The following is a 22,440-nucleotide window of genomic DNA, read 5'->3' as shown; positions in this document are numbered from 1 at the left end:
ACGCGCCGTGTTTGGAGGAAGAAGAAGGATGAGTACAACCCCAAGAACACCATCCCAACCGTGAAGAATGGTGACATCATTCTTTGGGGATGCTTTTCTGCAAAGGGGACAGGACGACTGCACCGTATTGAGGGGAGGATGGATGGGGCCATGTATCGCGAGATCTTGGCCAACAACCTCCTTCCCTCAGTAAGAGCATTGAAGATGGGTCGTGGCTGGGTCTTCCAGCATGACAACGACCCGAAACACACAGCCAGGGCAACTAAGGAGTGGCTCCGTAAGAAGCATCTCAAGGTCCTGGAGTGGCCTAGCCAGTCTCCAGACTTGAACCCAATAGAAAATCTTTGGAGGGAGCTGAAAGTCCGTATTGCCCAGCGACAGCCCCGAAACCTGAAGGATCTGGAGAAGGTCTGTATGGAGGAGTGGGCCAAAATCCCTGCTGCAGTGTGTGCAAACCTGGTCAAGACCTACAGGAAACGTATGATCTCTGTAATTGCAAACAAAGGTTTCTGTACCAAATATTAAGTTCTGCTTTTCTGATGTATCAAATACTTATGTCATGCAATAAAATGCAAATTAATTACTTAAAAATCATGCAACGTGATTTTCTGGATTTTCGTTTTAGATTCCGTCTCTCACAGTTGAAGTGTACCTATGATAAAAATGACAGACCTCTACATGCTTTGTAAGTAGGAAAACCTGCAAAATCGGCAGTGTATCAAATACTTGTTCTCCCCACTGTATATACAACAGCTAGCAATACCTATAGTACAATGCAGCTGAGACCATACTAGGCATTCTATATTATACTACAACATCTGTCTAACTGAATATGGATGTTGTGTTGGTTGAATGTTCCAGGCAGGTTCCAGAATGTTCTTCAGCTGGTGAACCTCTTCTTGTGTTGAGTAATGGCAGCTAGTTTAGCAGGCTTTGGCACTGTGGCGATGTTGGCAGGGATGTTGGGTTTGGGGGGGGGGGGGGGGGGGGGCTGTGACTATGGCTCCTTGTAGACAACCGTCTGGTCCTTTCTGCACTCCACAGCCAGGTGGACAAGCCTCTCCCTGAAGTGTTGGTTTCTGCACTCCACATCCAGGTGGACAAGCCTCTCCCTGAAGTGGTGGTTTCTGCACTCCACATCCAGGTGGACAAGCCTCTCCCTGAAGTGGTCCTTTCTGCACTCAACATCCAGGTGGACAAGCCTCTCCCTGAAGTGGTGGTTTCTGCACTCCACAGCCAGGTGGACAAGCCTCTCCCTGAAGTGGTGGTTTCTGCACTCCACAGCCAGGTAGACAAGCGTCTCCCTGAAGTGGTGGTTTCTGCACTCCACAGCCAGGTGGACAAGCCTCTCGTACACTTTCTTCACCACCCACTGCTTCGACCTCTTGCAGAAGATTTGTTTTTACTGCAAGTCTCCTGGGAAGACATGAAGACTGATCACGAGGATGTGTAACCATACAATAAACCAAGTTCATCTGTAAACAAACAAGGGCGCAGTAGACTGTCAATAATGGGGCATTGAGATGGGCTGTTAGCAAACACGTGAAAAGTTTGAGGGGGGCTGGACTTGTAGTTGTGCTGTTGAGTAGACGAACACTGCCAACAATAGAGTGACCAGGCTAGAAGAGGACACTAGCAGCCCCTCTCCCACATGCTAAAGAACTGACTGCAAGGGTGTGAAAAGATTGAGGAGCACTTGTCTTGTAGACAATTTAGTGTATTGGTGATAATTTTTTTCCCATGTCAATAGATCATGCATACTAACCTTCACACACAATACCCACCCCCAACAGACACCAGTCAGTCACCCACAACATCCCCTCCTTACTAATACCTCCCTTTCTCCAATTTAGACTTCAAGCCTTGCATGAACAATCAACTAAGCCTCCATAATACATAGAAAACTACAGTAGAAGTTGTAGCCTACTTGTAAACAAACCAACTACGACAACAAGACACGGACCATGTTTATGCCTAACTCCAGTATATTTAGGTCATCATGGAGTCATGGAAAGATTTAGTCGATTTTTAAAAATATTTTAGAAGGTGACTTATAGTTCCTCATGCTGCGCTTGATGTTGATGCCTCTGCAGATGTTGACGGGATCGGACTCTAAATTAAAAACATAGTCACGTTAGCCTCTGCAGTAGTTAGTTAGCCAGCTAACTAAAGTTTAGCTAACGTAACCTAACGAAGCTAATGTTAGCTTGCAAAGTTGTAGATCACATAGCCAGATAGCAGCTGGCTAATTACATTGACATGCTTTGGAATGTCTAGCCAACGTATTAAGAAAGCTAGTTAGCTTTAGCTTTAGGTAATGTTAACTACCTTCCAGTGGGACCAGAAGATAAACCAGTGCATGGAGAGGGCCCGGCGCTCCGCCAATCAGCTGGTGTACACATGTCAGGGAACACAATCCGTCACCCAGCCATTAAGCAGTGTGTCCCTGGGATGTACCGTACGGGTGGAGTGCATCTGACGGACGAGGGCAACGACTTTATTCCTTGAGAGTTGAGAGGAGTCGCCACCGTTCTCTCCTCCGTAGTAGCAAGATGAAGAAGGCTGCAAACGTGGCCCGCAATTTGGGGATTTCCTGCATGTGGTCATTCCTGCATCTGCAGGAACCTCTCTTTATACTTCTATTGGTCCATTTTTAAGATAGGACACCGGTACACAGGCGGGAGCGCTCCAGAACAGTAGTTCATGATAATGCACCATAACGTTGGATGCCAACCGCCGATAAACCCCACAGAAGAAGAGGCGGGTGCGACAACGCTGGTAGCTAGTTAGCTAGCGAGGGAAAATGGTTGACAGTGTCCTTCATCCCTGCTTGTCAGGCACTGCTTTCCCGCAGCTCTGTTAACGACGGCGAGGGAAGGTGTTAGCGAAGGACACTGGGTGCTAGCTAGTTAGTTAGTTAACTAGAACTCTGGTACACAGCAGGCGGGATAGGTAGCTAGCTAGCTAACAATAGCTAGGACACTGGTAGCCCCCCCCCCCCCCCCGCCTGTCGGGCAGTTCTGTTAACGATGGCGAGGGCAGGTGTTCGGCAGGTGGGGGGCGAAGGACACTGTGTGCTAGCTAGGACTCCCACATGCACCAACGCCCCGAATTGCAGGAGGCAATCACACAGTAGTACACACATCACACTCCCTGTCCATAGCCACTCAACAATGCTCTTTTAAGAGCCACTTAATAATTCAAAATAAGCACACACCGTGCGTGTGCAGGCCGGTGTGTGTGTTTCAGGAATGGGAGGGGGGTGTCAAAACTACACACAAAAGAGAATGGTCAAAATGTCTCCTCAGAGAGGCGAACCAAGGACCTTCAGATCCCATGGCATTGACATTAATGCTACGAACCCTGTCATGCATGCATTAACTTGACACTCTATTTAAATTAACAGTCTGGTGATGACAGGAAGCTTTTGTTGTTGTTCATTTACTCAGTACTGATTCAACGTTTATTTATCTTGCTTGGTTAATGTATTTTTTGTCTAAAACAGATGATGTGTTGAAAACAGTCACATAGCTAACCAAGTTAGCGAGCATTGCATTTTCTTTTGGCTGCGCAAAGGTTGCGCAAGCAAGCAATGATATTGGTGTTGTTTAACTTGGGTGCACAAGCACCCCCCTGACTACTTGGATGGCTTTTGGGAATACATTTGAAAAGTTACTTGATAATATGACACTGTGTTAATCAGTCAGCGCACATTTGGATTATAATGACAAGAAGAAAATTGCATTGACAGAGGGAGCGTATTGACTTAATGGCTGGAACATTAGCTAGCTACATTGCTAAGTAAGCCAGGTTGACTAGTGTATGGAGTAACGTCAGCTAACCATAACGTTAGATGAGCATTGTCCATTGCTTATAAATGTATTAAACATTAGCATCGTGGCTGTTTCCCAAACGTTTGGTGTTGACTATGAACTTTACTTAGCTAGCTAGCTGTGCTTTGTGGAAGAATGTGGGAGATATTGTCAACACTGAGTTGTGCCGGTGCATGGCGATCTGTCCACAGAGCTATAGTTACTCACTGCCTTTTTGGCTTGTCGCTAGCTAATGAAATAAAGACAATGCCAAGAGTGCGCAAAGATGTCATCAAATCAAAGGGTGGCTACTTTGAAGAATCTCAAATATAAAATATAATTTGATTCGTTTAACACTTTTTTGGTTACTACATGATTCCATATGTGTTATTTCATAGTTTTGATGTCTTCACTATTATTCTACAATGTAGAAAATAGTAAAAATAAAGAAAAACCCTGTAATGAGTAGGTGTGTCCAAACTTTTGACTGGTACTGTATATTTTATCTTTAACTCTGCATTGTTGGAAATGGACCCGTAAGTAAGCATTTCACTGTTAGTCTACACCTGTTGTCTATGAAGCATTTGACAAATAACATTTGATTTTATTTAAAAGTCAGGGTATAAGTCGAGAAACCTGACTATTTTCCTCGAAAGTACGTAATGTCAAGATTTCAAATATATACGATATTACAGATGACAAGTTAATAATCTAAAATCCTGAAAAATATTTGTAATTTTGAGTTTCTTGTTCACGTAATTCGTGCTCATGTTGGGTTTTTGTGTTAGCGCCCAGTTGACTGCATTTTTCAATTCAATTTAAGGGCTTTATTGGCATGGGAAACGTGTGTTAATATTGCCAAAGCAAGGGAAGTAAATAGTAAACAAAAGTGAAATAAACAATAAATATTAACAGTAAACATTACACTCAGAAGTTTCAAAAGAATAAAGACATTTCAAATGTCATATTATGTCTATATACAGTGTTGTAACGATGTGCAAATAGTTAAAGTATAAATGGGAAAATAAATACACATAAATATGGGTTGTATATTTTTCTCCATGGAAGTATTCTACAAGTAGGGGGAGTTTAGTAATTTATCCAGGTTACCCGTACCCGTATTTTTCCCACTTCTAAATCATATGTCCTACATTGTAAATTAAAAGTAGCCTAACTGTCTGCCCCATAACTTCTATTTAAAAATACATTTTGAAAATATTAGTGCATAAAATAGTTTAAACGGATCAAAGAAAATGATTATAGGTTAGGTCTACTTATCTTGCCCAACGTTTTTAAAAACGTATCACAAAAAGATGATGTAAACGAAAGAAAAAAAGAAACTAATTTAGCAATACTCTACTAATTTACGGTATTTCCCCCCCCTTTTTTGATGATTTGTAACCAGTGGCTTTGACGTGTGTTTAGCGTTGGTACCGTTGGACCCTCCTCCATCTCCACCAGAAAGCCATGCCCAAATAAAAGCTCTCACTAGCTTGAGAGCGTACTAGGAGCGGCGCGGCAGAGAGACTGGTGCCGCTGAGAGACTCGCGGGGCAGGATACTATACGAGGAGGCTGTGTGCAAGGGAAAAGTTTGGTACAGGGACATTAAAACCGAACTAGCCTCCGACTTCACTGTGGATCTTTCAGATTTTTTTTAGAAGAGCAACGTCAAACCACCGCTAAGATTACACATTTCCCCCAATATTTTCTTGTCCGAAAATCAACATGTCTAGTAGGCCTATTATTATGGTTCTGGTGATGCTTTGCATCGGGACCGCTGTGAACTGTATGCCGAAACGGAATGGGAAAAGCAGGCGGCAGGCTCATCAGGGAGAAACCAAAATACCTTCGGTGTCATCCGTCTCTCAAGGTGAGTTTTCATATTTTTTGGCTACATAATTGTAGGCTGATTTTGTTTGTAAAACTTTTATTTTATTATTTGTAAAACGGTTGCAGTCTATTATAGAAGAGTACCTCACGTTTATTATTGTAGGCATATTATTTAGCCATTTCGTCTATTGTTATGGGTAAACGTGGATTGTGTCAATCCATAAAAATATGTCTACTTGGAAGTGTAACAAATTGTTCATTGACTTTCCTTCCCCAGACGGCTGCATTGATAATGGCCAGATGTATAACATTAACGACCAATGGGAGCGTTCCTATCTGGGCACTATGTTGGTCTGCACTTGTCACGGAGTTGCAGGAATTAAGTGTAAAACGAAACCAGAAGGTGAAGTTGCGTTTCTACGTCTTTAAATGTATATAACCTACATGGTCAATGCAAGTCTTGTCTCTCACCATTTGTGTCAATGTCAGTTAACTTATGTAAAACAATTATTGCAATGAACGAAGTTCAAATAAGTTTTCTCTCAGGCTACCTCTGTCAGTAACTCCTATAGGCTGTGCGTCATCAGTATAGATAGCGTAACTACTCTTGACTCTATTGCCATATCATCTACATGTTCATCTGCTCTCTGTTTCTGTGTGCCTGACGAAACACATCACATACCCCAAATCTGTTCCACAGCTGAGGAGACCTGCTATGATAAGATCAACGCCAGGTCTTATCAGGTTGGTGAGACGTATGAGCGACCCAAAGAGGGCATGATCTGGGACTGTACATGCATTGGCTCTGGCCGGGGGAAAATCAGCTGCACCATTGCCAGTGAGTGGGCGTGTGTGTGTGTGTGTGTGCCAGTGAGTGGGCTCGTTAATCTCATTAAATCTCCATAACACATGGAGACCTCACAGTATGTGGTACGGTCTGTGCAGCTGTGTGTGTGTGTGTATGTTGCTGACTGTGTGTGTGTGTGTGTTGCTGACTGTGTGTGTGTGTGTGTGTTGCTGACTGTGTGTGTGTGTGTGTGTGTGTGTGTGTGTGTTGCTGACTGTGTGTGTGTGTGTGTGTGTGTGTGTGTGTGTTGCTGACTGTGTGTGTGTTGCTGACTGTGTGTGTGTGTGTGTGTGTGTTTGACTTTGTGTGTTGTCTCTGACTGTGTCTGTCTGACTGTGTGTGTGTGTGTGTGTGTGTGTGTGCGTGTGTGTGACTCTGCATGTGCGCGTGTGTCTGTCTGCCTGACTGTGCTTGAGTGTCTAACTGTCTTTCTATGTCCCAGACCGCTGCCATGAGGGTGGTCAGTCCTATAAGATTGGGGACACGTGGAGGAGACCCCATGACACTGAGAGCTACATGCTGGAGTGTGTCTGTCTGGGCAACGGCAAGGGAGAGTGGACCTGCAAACCTGTTGGTGAGCATTGGGAAGGACTGTTTTATTAGAGCGCACTGTAGCAAAACTTAGTACAACATTTTGCAACGTAAGATAGAAACGAGCGTTTATTGGACGAGTATAGAGAGTACCTTCCGGTTTCGGCCCGTTTGCTTCCGTTTCGTGTCCTAGTGAATACGACCCCGGAACCGGAGTATAGCTGTCAAAACAAACACGGCATCATAACCCCTCCCTCTCGCTCTGTCTGCAGCGGAGCGTTGCTATGACAACACAGCAGGGACGTCCTACGTGGTGGGAGAAACCTGGGAGAAACCGTACCAGGGTTGGATGATCGTAGACTGCACCTGTCTAGGAGAGGGGAGTGGGAGGATCACCTGTACCTCTAGAAGTAAGACACCAACACACACACACACACACACAGGAGCGCACACACACACACACCAGCTGGATCCCATTTTAATTAGCCTCTACAGACCGTTGCAGCTTCAACCCGGTGTGTGTGTGTGTGAGAGAGAGAGAGAGAGTGAGGGAATAGTTCAGTTCTGCTTAATGAAGGGAAAACATTAGCTTAACTTGGTGAAGAAGAGTGTCAATTGTCTGTGGTGGAAATGTATATGTGGCAGTTCCATTTTTAAGTGATTTTACATATCCTTAATTTAAAACCCAATGCAAATATATAACATTTTAAAACGTGTTAGATAGTATACCACTGCTTGCCTATTACCCTGTTATTGGAACTGAACTGGGTTGTATTCATTAGGGCAAAATGTAGCAAAATACTTTTCAACAGAACTAAAATCAGCATCTTATTGGACAATTCCAGGCAGTCACTCCCTGTTTCAGTGTGTTTTCTTCCGTTCGGTGCCCTAATGAACATGACCTTGTTAAAGTGCTTCTGAACTGTGGAACAACATCTCCTTTTCCCCCTATCAGACCGGTGTAACGACCAGGACACACTGACGTCCTATCGTATCGGAGACACCTGGAGCAAGACGGACGCCCGAGGTCACATGCTGCAGTGTCTGTGTACGGGGAACGGGCGCGGGGAGTGGAAGTGTGAGAGACACGCATCCCTCCACACCACTGGCCTGGGTGAGACTGTTACCGCGTGTGTGTGTGTGTGTGTGTGTGTGTGTGTGAGTGTTAAATATATAAAGTGTGAGAGACAGATGGGTGAGATCTTCACTGCTTTTCCTCATCCTTCCCCAGATAGCCTGTGGTTGAACTGCATTGTAATTACATACCTCTACCGGCATTAAAAGTGACAGATTCTCTTTTGGGATTTTCAGGGGATTTTTCCCGGACACAGGATATCAATTGAACATGCTTTTTAGTATAGGACAGGGCTTAATCTGTGTCTGGGAAACATTCCCGTAAACTATTAAAAGCAAATGAGCATTTACACATTTCTACTGACTGGAAGCATGTTTCCTTTTCCCATTTGTTGTGTGCTGCAGTCTGGGGGAACATTAAAAAAACGTACACATTCTCTTTTTCTAGATCTCTTTTTTTTTTACTTTCAAAGTGTGCACTACAAATGAGTTAACCCAAATCTAGTGGTGTACATTTTTACAAAAATGTCACTGACTGAAGGCATTTTTTTCCTTTCCCATCCATTTCCAGGCACTGGGTCCCGTGTGATCACCAACATCCAGCCGGCTGTGTACCACCCCCATCCCCAGCCAGGCCAGGAGCCTCCGCCCGGCCTAGCCCTGGAGGGGGCCTGCCAGACGGACGCGGGGGTGGCCTACGCCCTGGGGATGAGATGGATCAAGACCCAGGGCAGCAAACAGATGCTGTGTACCTGCCTGGGAAACGGGGTCAGCTGTAAGGAGTGGGGTACGTGCTCTTAGTCTTATTCATGTAATAATAGTAATAATAATAATAATATGCCATTTAGCAGACGCTTTTATCCAAAGCGACTTACAGTCTTGCGTGCATACGTTTTTGTGTATGGGCGGTCCCTGGGATCGAACCCACTACCCTGGCGTTACAAGCGCCGTGCTCTACCAGCTGAGCTACAGAGGACCACATGTCAATTCATGCCTGCATTTAATGGTTTAATTTTGATCCACGCACCACTAGTTCTGAACACGGTGGTTTTAGTAACCTCTGAAAGGGAATTATTCATGCCAGGCCATTATTTTTTAAAGCTATTGAGTAAGATTACCGAGTGGCGCAGTGGTCTAAGGCACTGCATCGCAGTGCTAGCTGTGCCACTAGAGATCCTGGTTCGAATCCAGGCTCTGTCGTAGCCGGCCGCGACCGGGAGATCCATGGGGCGGCGCACAATTGGCCCAGCGTAGGGGAGGGAATGGCCAGCAGGGATGTAGCTCAGTTGGTAGAGCATGGCGTTTGCAACGCCAGGGTTGTGGGTTCGATTCCGACGGGGGGCCAGTTTGAAAAAGAATGTATGCGCTCACTAACTGTAAGTCGCTCTGGATAAGAGCGTCTGCTAAATGACGTGAAAGTAGTTTACAATTTTGTTCAGTACACATGGCAAATAAACTAGAAAGTTGATCTTGAAACTATGGCAATGTCTCTGACACACTAAATACGTGTATATAGTTTACTGGTTCAAGTTGATTTGAAACAATGAATGCATTGGAAATCTTAAGCTCTAACAATAAAAACTGTCAACTTGCATCAGTCAGCAATCTTTCTGACATCTGTTCTGGTTCTATGTGTTTTTTGTGTTCAGAGGGCCCAGCCCCAGTGTACGGGGGGAACTCCAACGGTCAGCCCTGTGTGTTCCCTTTCACCTACATGGGGAAGACCTACCACTCCTGTACCTCAGAGGGACGCCCTGACGGGCAGCTGTGGTGCTGCATCTCCTCCGACTGCGAGACAGAACAGAAATACTCCTTCTGTACCAAGAAGAACGGTGAGATTTTGTTAAATATTCAATTTACAGCTTTTTTATTTATTTGAGACAAGAGATAGGTGGAAAGGAGCAGGGAGACAGAGAGGGAGGGAGGGATGGATGGGTGGATAGAGAGAGCAGGGAGACAGAGAGGGAGGGATGGATGGGTGGATAGAGAGAGCAGGGAGACAGAGAGGGAGGGATGGATGGGTGGATAGAGAGAGCAGGGAGACAGAGAGGGAGGGATGGATGGGTGGAGAGAGAGAGCAGGGAGACAGAGAGGGAGGGATGGATGGGTGGAGAGAGAGAGCAGGGAGACAGAGAGGGAGGGAGGGATGGATGGGTGGAGAGAGAGAGCAGGGAGACAGAGAGGGAGGGAGGGATGGATGGGTGGAGAGAGAGAGCAGGGAGACAGAGAGGGAGGGATGGATGGGTGGATAGAGAGAGATCAGAAGTACGCCTTCTGAATCTAAAAGAATGGTGATCTCTTGGATGCAGGCAACACGAGTAGAGCAAGCGTTTTGGCTGATGGGCCATCATCTGTGGGAGCTCGACACAAGAGCCATCATCCGTGGGAGCTCGACACAAGCATGTGTTGAGAATGGTGATCTCAACCTGAGCGTTATCCAGCAGAGTCTCTAGAATTCTAGCCAGCCAACATCGTTAACATCTGGCTTCTATTAGAGTGGGAGAATGGGACTTAGTATCCAAGTTTTTTTTAGGGTAGTGACTTTACTGATTGACTGCGTTCCAAATGACACCCTATTCACTTTGTAGTGCACTACTTTGGACTAGAGCACTATCTAGGGAATAGGATGCCATCTGTGAAACGCACTCATTTGGGACTGTGTCTGTTGTGTTTGCAGTGATGGTGACAACCAGGGGAGGAAACTCTAACGGTGCCCTGTGTCAGTTCCCCTTCCTCTACAACGGGAGAAACTACACAGACTGTACCGCCGACGGGCGCAGGGACGGCATGAAGTGGTGCGGCACCACCACCAACTATGACGGAGAACAGAGGTTTGGCTTCTGCCCCATGGCTGGTGAGTTCTGTGGTCCCATTCTCAGTTCTATTGCCCCATTCTGAGTTCTCTTGCCCCATGGAGGTGAGATTTGATGCCCCATGGCTGGTGAGTTCTGTTGCCAGACACATGCACGCAATGATCGTACGAAAGCAGCCAGTGGCCGTCCTATCACCTGTAGTCCCTGCATTGTGACAATCCAGTCAGATGTAGTCAGTGGTAATCTCTGCTGTTAATGGGCGTTGGACCAGTAACCGAAAGTTCGTTGGTTCGAATTCCCGAGATGACTAGGTGAAAAATCTGTCGATGTGCCCTTGGGCAAGGCACTTAACCGACGCGTCAATTAACTTAAGGTGGAGTGGTGAGAACCATAGGGGTCTTTTGATTTACATTAGATGCTCGCTAAGTGCCTTTAAATCAAGTCGGTGTTTAAAATGCCATCTGTTGGCTCGGAACACAAAAGGGTTAAAGACTGCCTTTAAACAAACACGTTTTGAAATGCTAATGATATGTCTGAGGCCATTGGAGTAGTGTGGGATCTCAACTCTGCTTCTCTGCTCTCCCTCTTTATCATGGTCTCAATCTGTCTTCTATTTGTTCTTTGGGATTTTTACACAATCAGTCAATCTCTGTTTGGCTGAATGGGGCAGTGGTAAAATTCACACGCCTGTCGAAAGCACTGACCAGTTATTGAGTTTAAGTGCAGTGTTTAAAGGTCATTAGGCGAATGGGTAAATTACCATGAGAAAGGACACTGATTTGCCTGTAAAGAGTTCATGGTGATTGTTATCACTGTTTTTAGCCTCCCAGCTGGGGTGAAGGGGCCCAGGCAGACCTAGCGGAGACCCAGAGCCCATAGCCTGGGCTCCCACACCAGAGCCAGAGATCCAGGCCTAGAGCACAGACCACCAGAACCAGAGTAATGAAACCCGACCCAGAGCCCAGAGGCGGGCCAGGGAGAGGGAGAGACTCCCAGAGCCCAGAGGCGGGCCAGAGAGAGGGAGTGACTCCCAGAGGCCACCGTGTGTCTTCCTGACAGAGACTAGAGGGAGAGACTCCCTTCACCGCCTGTCTGGTCTCCAGGGCAGCCAGCTGCAATAAGCCTCTTCAACACCTCCACAGTCCACACTGCCCCCCCCCCCCCCATCTCTGCCGTCACCTCTCCACACAGACAGACCTCCTATCTGTATCTCGGTTTATTTAAACCACTCATCTCCTTTGAATTAGGAAGACAGCCCCCACAGAGACCCATATGTGTATAAAACCCCTCAGAGGGTTATGTTATGAACATCTGTTTATGACGTTCAGCCTTTGCAAGTTTCATTTGACCTAGTGCTCCAGGTGCACTGTATGGCTGACAAAAATTCTGTATGTTCTAACATTCTAGAAGTTCTAACATTCTAGAAGTTCTAACATTCTAGAAGTTCTAACATTCTAGAAGTTCTAACATTCTAAAAGTTTAAACATTCAAAGTTCTAACGTTTTAAATTCTAAGTTCTCTGTCCTCTCAGCTCACGAGGAGGTGTGTACGACCAGCGAGGGCGTGATGTACCGCGTGGGAGACCAGTGGGACAAACGCCACGACGTCCTGGGACACATGATGCGCTGCACCTGCGTTGGGAACGGCCGCGGAGAGTGGAGCTGTATCGCTTATTCCCAGCTCAAAGGTAATAAAAATATGATTTTTTATAGCGCTTTTCTAAAACGCTTAATAGTAGGTGAGAGGTCATACATGCCACATAGAAAGTGTCAGCACTGTGGTGATGTACAGCCGGTCAGAATCGTTTTCCTACCCCTTCCCCTTGACCCTAACACTTTGATGTTCTCAGATCTGTAAGGTGGATGCAATATGGTGGAAGCGGAGAAGAGAGAATTGGGACCAGCTGTTTTTTTTTTTTACCTTGAATGTGTTTCCTTCCTGTCATAGATCAGTGTATTGTGGACGGGTTGACCTATGAGGTGAACCAGACCTTTACTAAGCTTCATGAAGAGGGCTACATGATGAACTGTACCTGCTTCGGACAGGGCCGTGGGCGCTGGAAGTGTGACGCCATTGGTGAGTTTATAGTTCATACAAACCTAGCATTTTATGGACCAAGCTATTCATTTGTAGTGGTATTAATCCTTTGAGGTGCTTGACTAGCCTGGGCCCATATCTGTTTGTGCTGTCTTACCAACTCCTCTGGTCATTGTCACGCCAATACACCACAAACAGAACCCCCTATGGGCCCTGGTCTAAAGTAGTGCACTAGATAGGGAACTGGTCTAAAGTAGTGCACTAGATAGGGAACTGGTCTAAAGTAGTGCACTAGATAGGGAACTGGTCTAAAGTAGTGCACTAGATAGGGAACTGGTCTAAAGTAGTGCACTAGATAGGGAACTGGTCTAAAGTAGTGCACTAGATAGGGAACTGGTCTAAAGTAGTGCACTAGATAGGGTGTAATGTTGGACACAGACCTAAATCTCACTGTTTTAATATCTGTTCTCAGACCAGTGCCAGGAGCCAGAGACCAGGGTGTTCTATCAGATCGGCCAATCATGGGACAAGCTGATCCACGGCGTCATGTACAAGTGTTATTGCTATGGCAACGGTATCGGAGAGCTCAGCTGCGAGCCCCAACAGTCTTTCCCAGGTAAGAACACAACATCACCAAGCCCTATAGTGGTCACAATACTACACTATACTATTGGAAAATGTTCTGTGGGGGTACGTTCAACCGTCTTTCCCTGGTAATAACTAATATCACTAGCTAGGCATGGTCACTACCGCTGAGTGGAAAAAAGCGACATTTTAGTTGATTAAACAACTTAATAGACCAACGCGCAGTTTCTCTAGAGAGAAATCAAAATCGTTCATGAGATAAATTAAGTCGAGAACTATGTGGGACACTGGGCTGAAGGGAGTTGTAGTTTTCATTAGGCAAATATTCAACCTAGTTCAGCGCAGAAACGTGGTAATTAACTACAATGACCATAATCCACTACGCCTGTTCTTCCCAGCTCAGACAGACGGATAGAGGAATGTTCACCACACAATGACGACGGATAGAGAGAGTTTGTGAGGCAGCGCTACCCGATTGAGAGTTGTAGTAGTAGTTGGTCATAAGCAGTCTTGAAAGTATAGCTTTATGTACTTTGAAGAACTAGTAAAATGATTTTGTCAGACAGCTCTGCAGTGTAGCATGATTAGGCAGCCACTAGCTAGCCATCTAGCTACTAACAGTAGCCTAGCTAAATAGGATGACTCAAAGACAGTACGGTATGGGTCGCACAGAGATAACGTTTAGCTGGCTGGCTGGCTGGTTGGCCTGGCTGGCCTGGCTGGCTGGTTGGCTGGCTGCTACTGCCTGGCTGGCCTGGCTGGCCTGGCTGGCTGGCTGGCTGGCTGGCTGGCTGGCTGGCTGGCTGGCCTGGCTGGCCTGGCTGGCTGGCTGGCTGGCTGGCTGGCTGGCCTGGCTGGCCTGGCTGGCTGGCCTGGCTGGCCTGGCTGGCTGGCTGGCTGGCTGGCTGGCTGGCTGGCTGGCTGGCTGGCTGGTTGGCTGGTTGGCTGGCTGGTTGGCTGCTACTGCCTGAGCAGAGATGAGATGATGACTGAATGAAAAATAATTGTAATCAAATAAAAAACGAAGGAATATAGACAACTGAAATCTTTTATTTTATAGGAGTTTCCTGTTTTTCTATTGATGTCTACCCAATGTGGACCTGACACAGACCATGGAATGTTTTCAATGTTTTGGCTATTATTTTTTATGTCATTATTTCATCATGCATATAATGTTTAAACAAATATAGAAATCGAAACGTGGTAATTTTGTAATAACCCGAACCGACCTCAAAAAACACGAATGGCTCAGCACTAGTGGTCACAAGACGATGCTGTTGGTGGGGTTTGTTTTCTGTTGAAATGTGTTGTGTTACAACAATATTACTTCACTGTGGTAGGCTGGGGGAGGAGGAGGCACTGGCTCCACTAGGAGATGAAGGCAATACTCTGTGGTAAGGCCTACGGGGTGGATGCAATACTCTGTGGTAAGGCCTACGGGCTGGATGCAATACTCTGTGGTAAGGCCTACGGGCTGGATGCAATACTCTGTGGTAAGGCCTACGGGCTGGATGCAATACTCTGTGGTAAGGCCTACGGGCTGGATGCAATACTCTGTGTACCCTCCATGGTAAAAGCCTACGGGGTGAACAATGTTTTCTTTTTAGATACTCCTTCCTGGAACGTCTGTTCTCCAGGGTGAAGTTTCCCCTACAAACAGATCTAGGTTCAGCTTCCCCTCCCCCAACCACATCCTTAACCATTAGTGGGGAAAATGCAAAACTGACCGAAGATCAGCATCTAGAGGCACATTTACCCTACCCCGATATCTGTTTCTGCCTTTGTGTTACTCTTCCTCCTGTGCAACGCCAGGGTTGGGGGTTCGATTCCCACGGGGGGCCAGTATGAAAAATGTATGCACTCACTAGCTGTAAGTCACTCTGGATAAGAGCGTCTGCTAAAATGACTAAATTGTAATCTCTGATCTGTGCTTTCTCTCCACAACGCCCCCTCACGCTCTTTTTAATTTAGCAGAAAACCAACAATATAATTAAACTATCCTGCTCCGGAGTCGTTAAATCTGTCCCCCCCCCCCCACCGTTTGTTTGGGACTTGACTTTGAAGTGGAGGGCAGAGAGGGGGAGGCTCTCACACGTTGGTATATCCACCACCTCCTCCTTTTTTCTTAGGTCTTTGTTGTTAGTTGGTGTGTGTTGTTGAGGTGTTGGAGGAGGTGGTGGATATTTACCCAACGTGTGAGATCCTCCCCCTCTCTGCCCTCCACTTCAAAGTCAAGTTGTAAACAAAGTCCCAAACAAACGGTGGGGGGGGGGGGGGGACAGATTTAACGACTCTGGAGCAGGATAGTTTAATTATATTGTTGGTTTTCTGCTAAATTAAAAGAGCGTGAGGGGGCGTTGTGGAGAGAAAGCACAGATCAGAGATGCAGCGAGTGTTCCCTGTCACACAGGAGGAAGAGTAACAGCGGAGGGCAGAGAGGGGGAGGCTTCCTCCTCCTCAGTCTTTGTTGTTAGTTGACATGTGGTGTTACCAGAGGTAAGTGGAGGAGAGAGGGGTAGGCTGGAGGCTGGAGGCTGGAGGCTCACACACATTGTTGTATCCTCTGTCTCTCTGTAGAGGTGCTCAGACTGGGTTTGTACCATCATCAAAATCCTGGAAAAGTCATGGAATTTTTTTATGGTGTTTTTTAAGGCCTGGAAAAGTTTAGGAAAAGTCATGAAAAATGATTTAATAATTTCTGTTAATGTAATTTATTTAGGCACAGTTTTTTTAAAATATTTTATAAATCAAATCAAAATCAAAATATCAGCCAGGATCGGAATGACAGTAGCGAGTCTGTGTTTGCACGCTTCACCTGCGTAGTGCGAGTGTAGAGAGAGACTGCAGCAGGTCGGCCTATAAAATATGATCTAGAACAGATTAACTAGGTAGACAATTCAAAACATATCTTGTACCCTCTAGTTAACTGTTTTTAGTTATTATTAGCATGTATTCATGATTTCCTTGCGAAAAAGGTCATACAAAGTGTATTTCCTTTTTTGAACTTCATATGATTTGTTTAAACAATTCTTCTTGACAAAATGAACGATTCACTTCACCATTGCATTAGTTGGGATTCGGTTCAGTCGCGGTGAATCGAATCATGTGAATCAAAATAATTTGTGAATCGTCAACATTCGTTATAGGAACAAATATTAGATGTAGCCTTTCTTTTGGATTATATGGCTTCAAAACTTGTTTTGTTGATACTTCCAGTTGATATGGGACTCCAATCGTTGGGACTCCAATCATTAGGACTCCTTTGTATGGGACTCCAATCGTTGGGACTCCTTTGTATGGGACTCCAATCGTTGGGACTCCTTTGTATGGGACTCCAATCGTTGGGACTCCTTTGTATGGGACTCCAATCGTTGGGACTCCTTTGTATGGGACTCCAATCGTTGGGACTCCAATCGTTGGGACTCCTTTGTATGGGACTCCTATGTATGGGACTCCTATGTATGGGACTCCTTTGTATGGGACTCCTTTGTATGGGACTCCTATGTATGGGACTCCTATGTATTTGACTCCTTTCTATGGGACTCCTATGTATGGGACTCCTATCGTTGGGACTCCTATGTATGGGACTCCAATGTATGGGACTCCTATCGTTGGGACTCCTATGTATGGGACTCCTATGTATGGGACTCCTATGTATGGGACTCCTATCGTTGGGACTCCTATGTATGGGACTCCTATGTATGGGACTCCTATGTATGGGACATTGTAACTAAATAGATGGTAGTCAGCCTGCAAAGTAAACATTTCTAAGGTAGCTAAGATAAATATGACTAAACTAAAAAAAAGTCAATTTCCTAGAAAATGTGTGGGCTACCATAGCCATTTGATCTTTGATATATTGAGTGAGCGAATTATTTCAAAAGGCATAAAACTTATTTGGTTGCAATGTCTTACATCAAGGTTGGTCAACCATCCTCCAGGAGAGCTAATGGGTGGTCAGCCATCCTCCAGGAGAGCTAATGGGTGGTCAGCCATCCTCCAGGAGAGCTAATGGGTGGTCAGCCATCCTCCAGGAGAGCTAATGGGTGGTCAGCCATCCTCCAGGAGAGCTAATGGGTGGTCAGCCATCCTCCAGGAGAGCTAATGGGTGGTCAGCCATCCTCCAGGAGAGCTAATGGGTGGTCAGCCATCCTCCAGGAGAGCTAATGGGTGGTCAGCCATCCTCCAGGAGAGCTAATGGGTGGTCAACCATCCTCCAGGAGAGCTAATGGGTGGTCAGCCATCCTCCAGGAGAGCTAATGGGTGGTCAGCCATCCTCCAGGAGAGCTAATGGGTGGTCAGCCATCCTCCAGGAGAGCTAATGGGTGGTCAACCATCCTCCAGGAGAGCTAATGGGTGGTCAGCCATCCTCCAGGAGAGCTAATGGGTGGTCAACCATCCTCCAGGAGAGCTAATGGGTGGTCAACCATCCTCCAGGAGAGCTAATGGGTGGTCAGCCATCCTCCAGGAGAGCTAATGGGTAGTCAGACATCCTCCAGGAGAGCTAATGGGTGGTCAGCCATCCTCCAGGAGAGCTAATGGGTGGTCAGCCATCCTCCAGGAGAGCTAATGGGTGGTCAGCCATCCTCCAGGAGAGCTAATGGGTGGTCAACCATCATCCAGGAGAGCTAATGGGTGGTCAACCATCATCCAGGAGAGCTAATGGGTGTGCACTGTGCAGGGTTTTATTCCATTCCCCTTGTAACAAACCATATGACCTTGATAAACTGGCCCTGATGTGTTTGAGCCGGGCTTGATCAAAATCCTGCACACCCAGCAGCTCTCCTGACTGAGGGTTGACCACGTGTTTTATACAGTTGCCTAAAAGGTATTTTACTTTGTGGGGGGTTAAGTGCATTGCTCAACGAGTATCTATCGACAGGAGATGGTAAATGGGATCAGAGAGCAGCCTCCCAGTGTCGATACCACATTACGCATACTTTTTTTATACATACATAGAGACGCCGCCAATTGTTGGTCATGGAAATTTGGTTAAAAGTCATGGAAAAGTCATGAAATTCCATCTGTCAAAATGTAAATGAACCCTGTCAGAGCTCCACTTAACCTGTTAACAAGCAATCTCAATGTTGACAGCTGTTTACAGTTTTTCTAGCAGTCATTTGACCTGGCAATGGTATTACTTAGTGTGATATGTTAAGAACTATTTGCACTAGAAGGAATCTTGGAGTACTTTCTTTATCTCACTCTCACCAATGCTCTCCGTACCCTGCTACAATCCCCAGCTGTTTTCTGTTTTGGTTACAACGCCGTGGCTGTTATCATTTTGAAGCAACGCAAAGAAAATGTGCCCCCCTATCCACTCTAGACCGTGTACGTGTACGCAGGTTGAAAAAAAGAAAAGCCTCAGCATTTATTTCTTTTTTAAGTGAAGGGTACCCCGAGCCCAGTGCAATAACCTCCCTTAACGACACGCAGCTGTGAAATGGCTGGGAAGGAGTGCAGCCCTGGGTTCAAATACTGTTTCGAAATCTATCAAATACTTTTAGCGTTTGCTTTAGCCTGCCTGGAATGCCAGATGGGCAGGGTTTCTGCAGGGTTTTTTTTGCGACTATTCTATTGGGTCCATTCAATCAAACCCAGATAAGGTATATGAATCCCAGGTCTGTGAAGGAGGGTTCTAGAGACTGGTGTTGGTTGGACTAAGTGGGATTTAAACACTGTATAAACCCCCCCCCCCTCAGTCAGTGGGCCTTAGGAACTGTAATTAGGAGAAAATTGAGACCAGATTGTGCCGAGGTCATACAGACTATTCTATCCTACCCTAGCGTGGTTAACCAATCCACTTGCTGAGGGGTTTTGATTTGATACGATAATTTTTTTTCTATGTAGAAAACAGTACTTCAGAGTTAGGCTGGAGTCTCTACAGAAAAAAAAATAAAACGACAGTTTCAACTTCCAATTGTCAGGATTATGCCTGTAGTCATAGAATGCAATAGAACTCTGTTTTATATCCTAAAGTGATTGGATTATCCATTTATAATTGCGTTGGGCGGTATCTAGATTTTCCTATTTTCATACTGTCCTTCTCTCATCCTGGGATTTACCGGCTTCAGTGGTGGTCGGTGCCATTTTAAGATGAGGGCATATGACTGTCATTCATATTCCATTCACCCAGTTCAATGTAACATCGATAGGTTTAGGCTACTACATGATACTCTAATGTTCCCTATACAGTGAGGGAAAAAAGTATTTGATCCCCTGCTGATTTTGTACGTTTGCCCACTGACAAAGAAATGATCAGTCTATAATTTTAATGGTAGGTTTATTTGAACAGTGAGAGACAGAATAACAACAACAAAAATCCAGAAAAAACGTATGTCAAAAATGTTATAAATTGATTTGCATTAGAACCATGAGCCTCCTAGGTTCTGTATTGAAGTCAATGTACCCAGAGGAGGACGGAAACTAGCTGTCCTCCGGCTACACCATGGTGCTACCCTACAGAGTGCTGTTGAGGCTACTGTAGACCTTCATTGCAAAATAATGTGTTTTAATCCATTATTTGGTGACGTTATTATATTTAGTATAGTTTTATCTAAAAAGGATAACTTTTTTAATGTTTGGTAATAATTTTCTTTATGAAATTCACTGAGGAGGATGGTCCTCCACTGACTGGCTTAGTACACAAGGGGCTCCAAAAAAACATTAAAAAAAGCCCATTGGGCGTCTATTACCAGAATGCTAACCAAATTAGCACAAGTAATATCGAATTTCCATTGAGGCTGCTAGCCAAATATGCTAACGAGCGCAAACAAAAGTAAATTAATTGCAAAGACAGGCAAACCAGCTCATAAACGTATACATTTTATTGGTAGGATCTACCGAATGTCATTTTTGGTGAGTTTGGACATTTACAAGCGAATGTGAATGAGAGACATTGTGCAAATGAACAGCACTGGCTCCGGAGCAGCATGTGTATAGGCTGTGTCTGTGTGGAGTCTGGAGTCACTAGGGCAACGGGCCTGCCTGCTCTGCTTGGAGAAGATGGGGGAGGAGCAGAACAGAGAGGAGAAAAATATAAGGAAGTCAAGATGGCAGCTGTACAGAGTTCTCAAACAAAGCAGAAAGCCAACACTATATGATCCCCCTTCACCTTATTAATTCAGCCACTTACTTAGATAACTAGCAAGTTAAACTTAGTAGTCGCGTTAACACAAAATTATGTTTCTCACGCAGGAAAAAAAGATAAAACGCATAAGAAGTATCTTGCTGCATTTTGTAAACACAGGTCTAAAATGCAAGATTTAACTTTAAGCAAAACATTAGGAAATGTAGCTGGCTACATTCTTTCTATGATAAACATTAGAAATATGATGGCCGTGCATCGTATTCGCTAAAAACATCTTGCTTTTTCATTGTAAACTCATAGCGTTGCAAATAGCGTTCCACTTCTGTTGTCATCTGATGAAATTGAAGCTATTTTTGGCCGAATGTGTTGTACTAATGTATTGTCTGTGAAGGAACACTATAGCATGCCTCCTGTAGCTCAGTTGGTAGAGCATGGCGCTTGCAACGCCAGGGTTGTGGGTTCGATTCCCACGGGGAGGGGGCCAGTATGAAAAAAGTATGCACTCACTAACTGTAAGTCGCTCTGGATAAGAGCGTCTGCTAAAATGACTAAAATGTAAATGTAGTAGCTACAAATATTCAAATTAATTGAAAAACTTCAAAGAAATAGTTTTGACGGTATTAAAAAAACCATCCCGTGGCTATTTCCAAATAACCTGGTATACGGTATAACACCCAAACCTAATTTATAATATAATAATATATATAAATATATGCCATTTAGCAGACACTTTTATCCAAGGTGACTTACAGTCATGTACGCATTACATTGAAAGTAGTGGTTTAGGGAAACATGCTATCGTTGGCTCTAAAGTTATAGTTTATATTTCTGTTGCAGTGTAGCTACAGTGGGGAGAACAAGTATTTGATACACTGCCGATTTTGCAGGTTTTCCTACTTACAAAGCGGCAGTGTATCATATACTTGTTCTCCCCACTGTATGTCTACATGAACAGGTCTAGTGAAGGAGCTGAGGGTTGTTTTCTCTCTCTGCTCTGCATGCTGAAAACCCTGGCTAACAAGAATCTCACAGGGATATGCTACTTCTCCCCCAATTGTTGCAGTACTTCAGCGTCTCATGCACTGCACTGTACAACCTACCATTTCAGAGCTGGTTTAACTGTGCGCTTTCTGAAATTGTAACAGTATCTTGTTAGTTTAGATTCCAAATTGGTTGTGTTGTTTTTCCCAGATTGTTTCATTGCTTGGTGGGTATCTAGATTTCACATCATGCTGTTCCAATATCTTAACAAATAACTACTGTCAATTGTTATCAGATGATGTGTTGCTGAGACATAGTTTCACCACTAACCTATAATACAGTCTGTTCTATCAGATGGTGTGTTTCTGTAGTACTGTAATTTTCCTTCCTCCGTATGGCGTGTTTCAACTTTGGCATGCTTCATACCTCTCTCCCAGGTGGTAACCGACCAGTCCAGGTGATCATCACAGAGTCTGGTAACCAACCCAACTCCCACCCCATCCAGTGGAACGCCCCGCCCTCCGCACACATCACACAGTACATACTCAAGTGGAGAGTGGTGAGTAGTCTATATTCTAGACTAGGGTACATTCTAGACTAGGGTACATTCTAGACTAGGGTACATTCTAGACTAGGGTACATTCTAGACTAGGGTACATTCTAGACTAGGGTATATTTTAGAGTCTGGTGGTTAATATACACCAGATGGGCGGCAGGTAGCTTAGTGGGTAAGAGCGTTGTGCCAGTAACCGAAAGGTCGCTGGTTCTAATCCCTGAGCCGACTAGGTGAAAAATCTGTCGATGTGCCCTTAAGCAAGGCACTTAACCCTAATTGCTCC

General features: G+C 45.1%; 1 protein-coding gene across 1 annotated transcript; it reads left to right on the top strand.

Annotated features, from left to right (window-relative positions):
• Positions 1-873: 873 nt before the first annotated feature.
• LOC311117998 (fibronectin-like) lies at positions 874-22,160 on the top strand (the record flags this gene model as incomplete). The annotated part of the gene is made up of 14 exons (XM_084192879.1): positions 874-887; positions 1,045-1,351; positions 2,336-2,402; positions 6,344-6,481; positions 6,933-7,064; positions 7,294-7,431; positions 7,977-8,135; positions 8,667-8,882; positions 9,745-9,927; positions 10,773-10,949; positions 12,440-12,595; positions 12,856-12,984; positions 13,418-13,561; positions 22,039-22,160. Coding segments are annotated over 14 exons (2,082 nt in total), but the record flags the coding sequence as incomplete, so codon positions are not given.
• Positions 22,161-22,440: the final 280 nt, after the last annotated feature.

The sequence above is a fragment of the Coregonus lavaretus genome (genome assembly GCF_964263955.1).
Source record: "Coregonus lavaretus genome assembly, contig: HAP1_SCAFFOLD_3101, whole genome shotgun sequence".
Classification (NCBI taxonomy): Eukaryota; Metazoa; Chordata; class Actinopteri; order Salmoniformes; family Salmonidae; genus Coregonus; species Coregonus lavaretus.
Note: the sequence above shows the minus strand (reverse complement) of the source record. Positions and strands in the feature narration are given on the sequence as shown.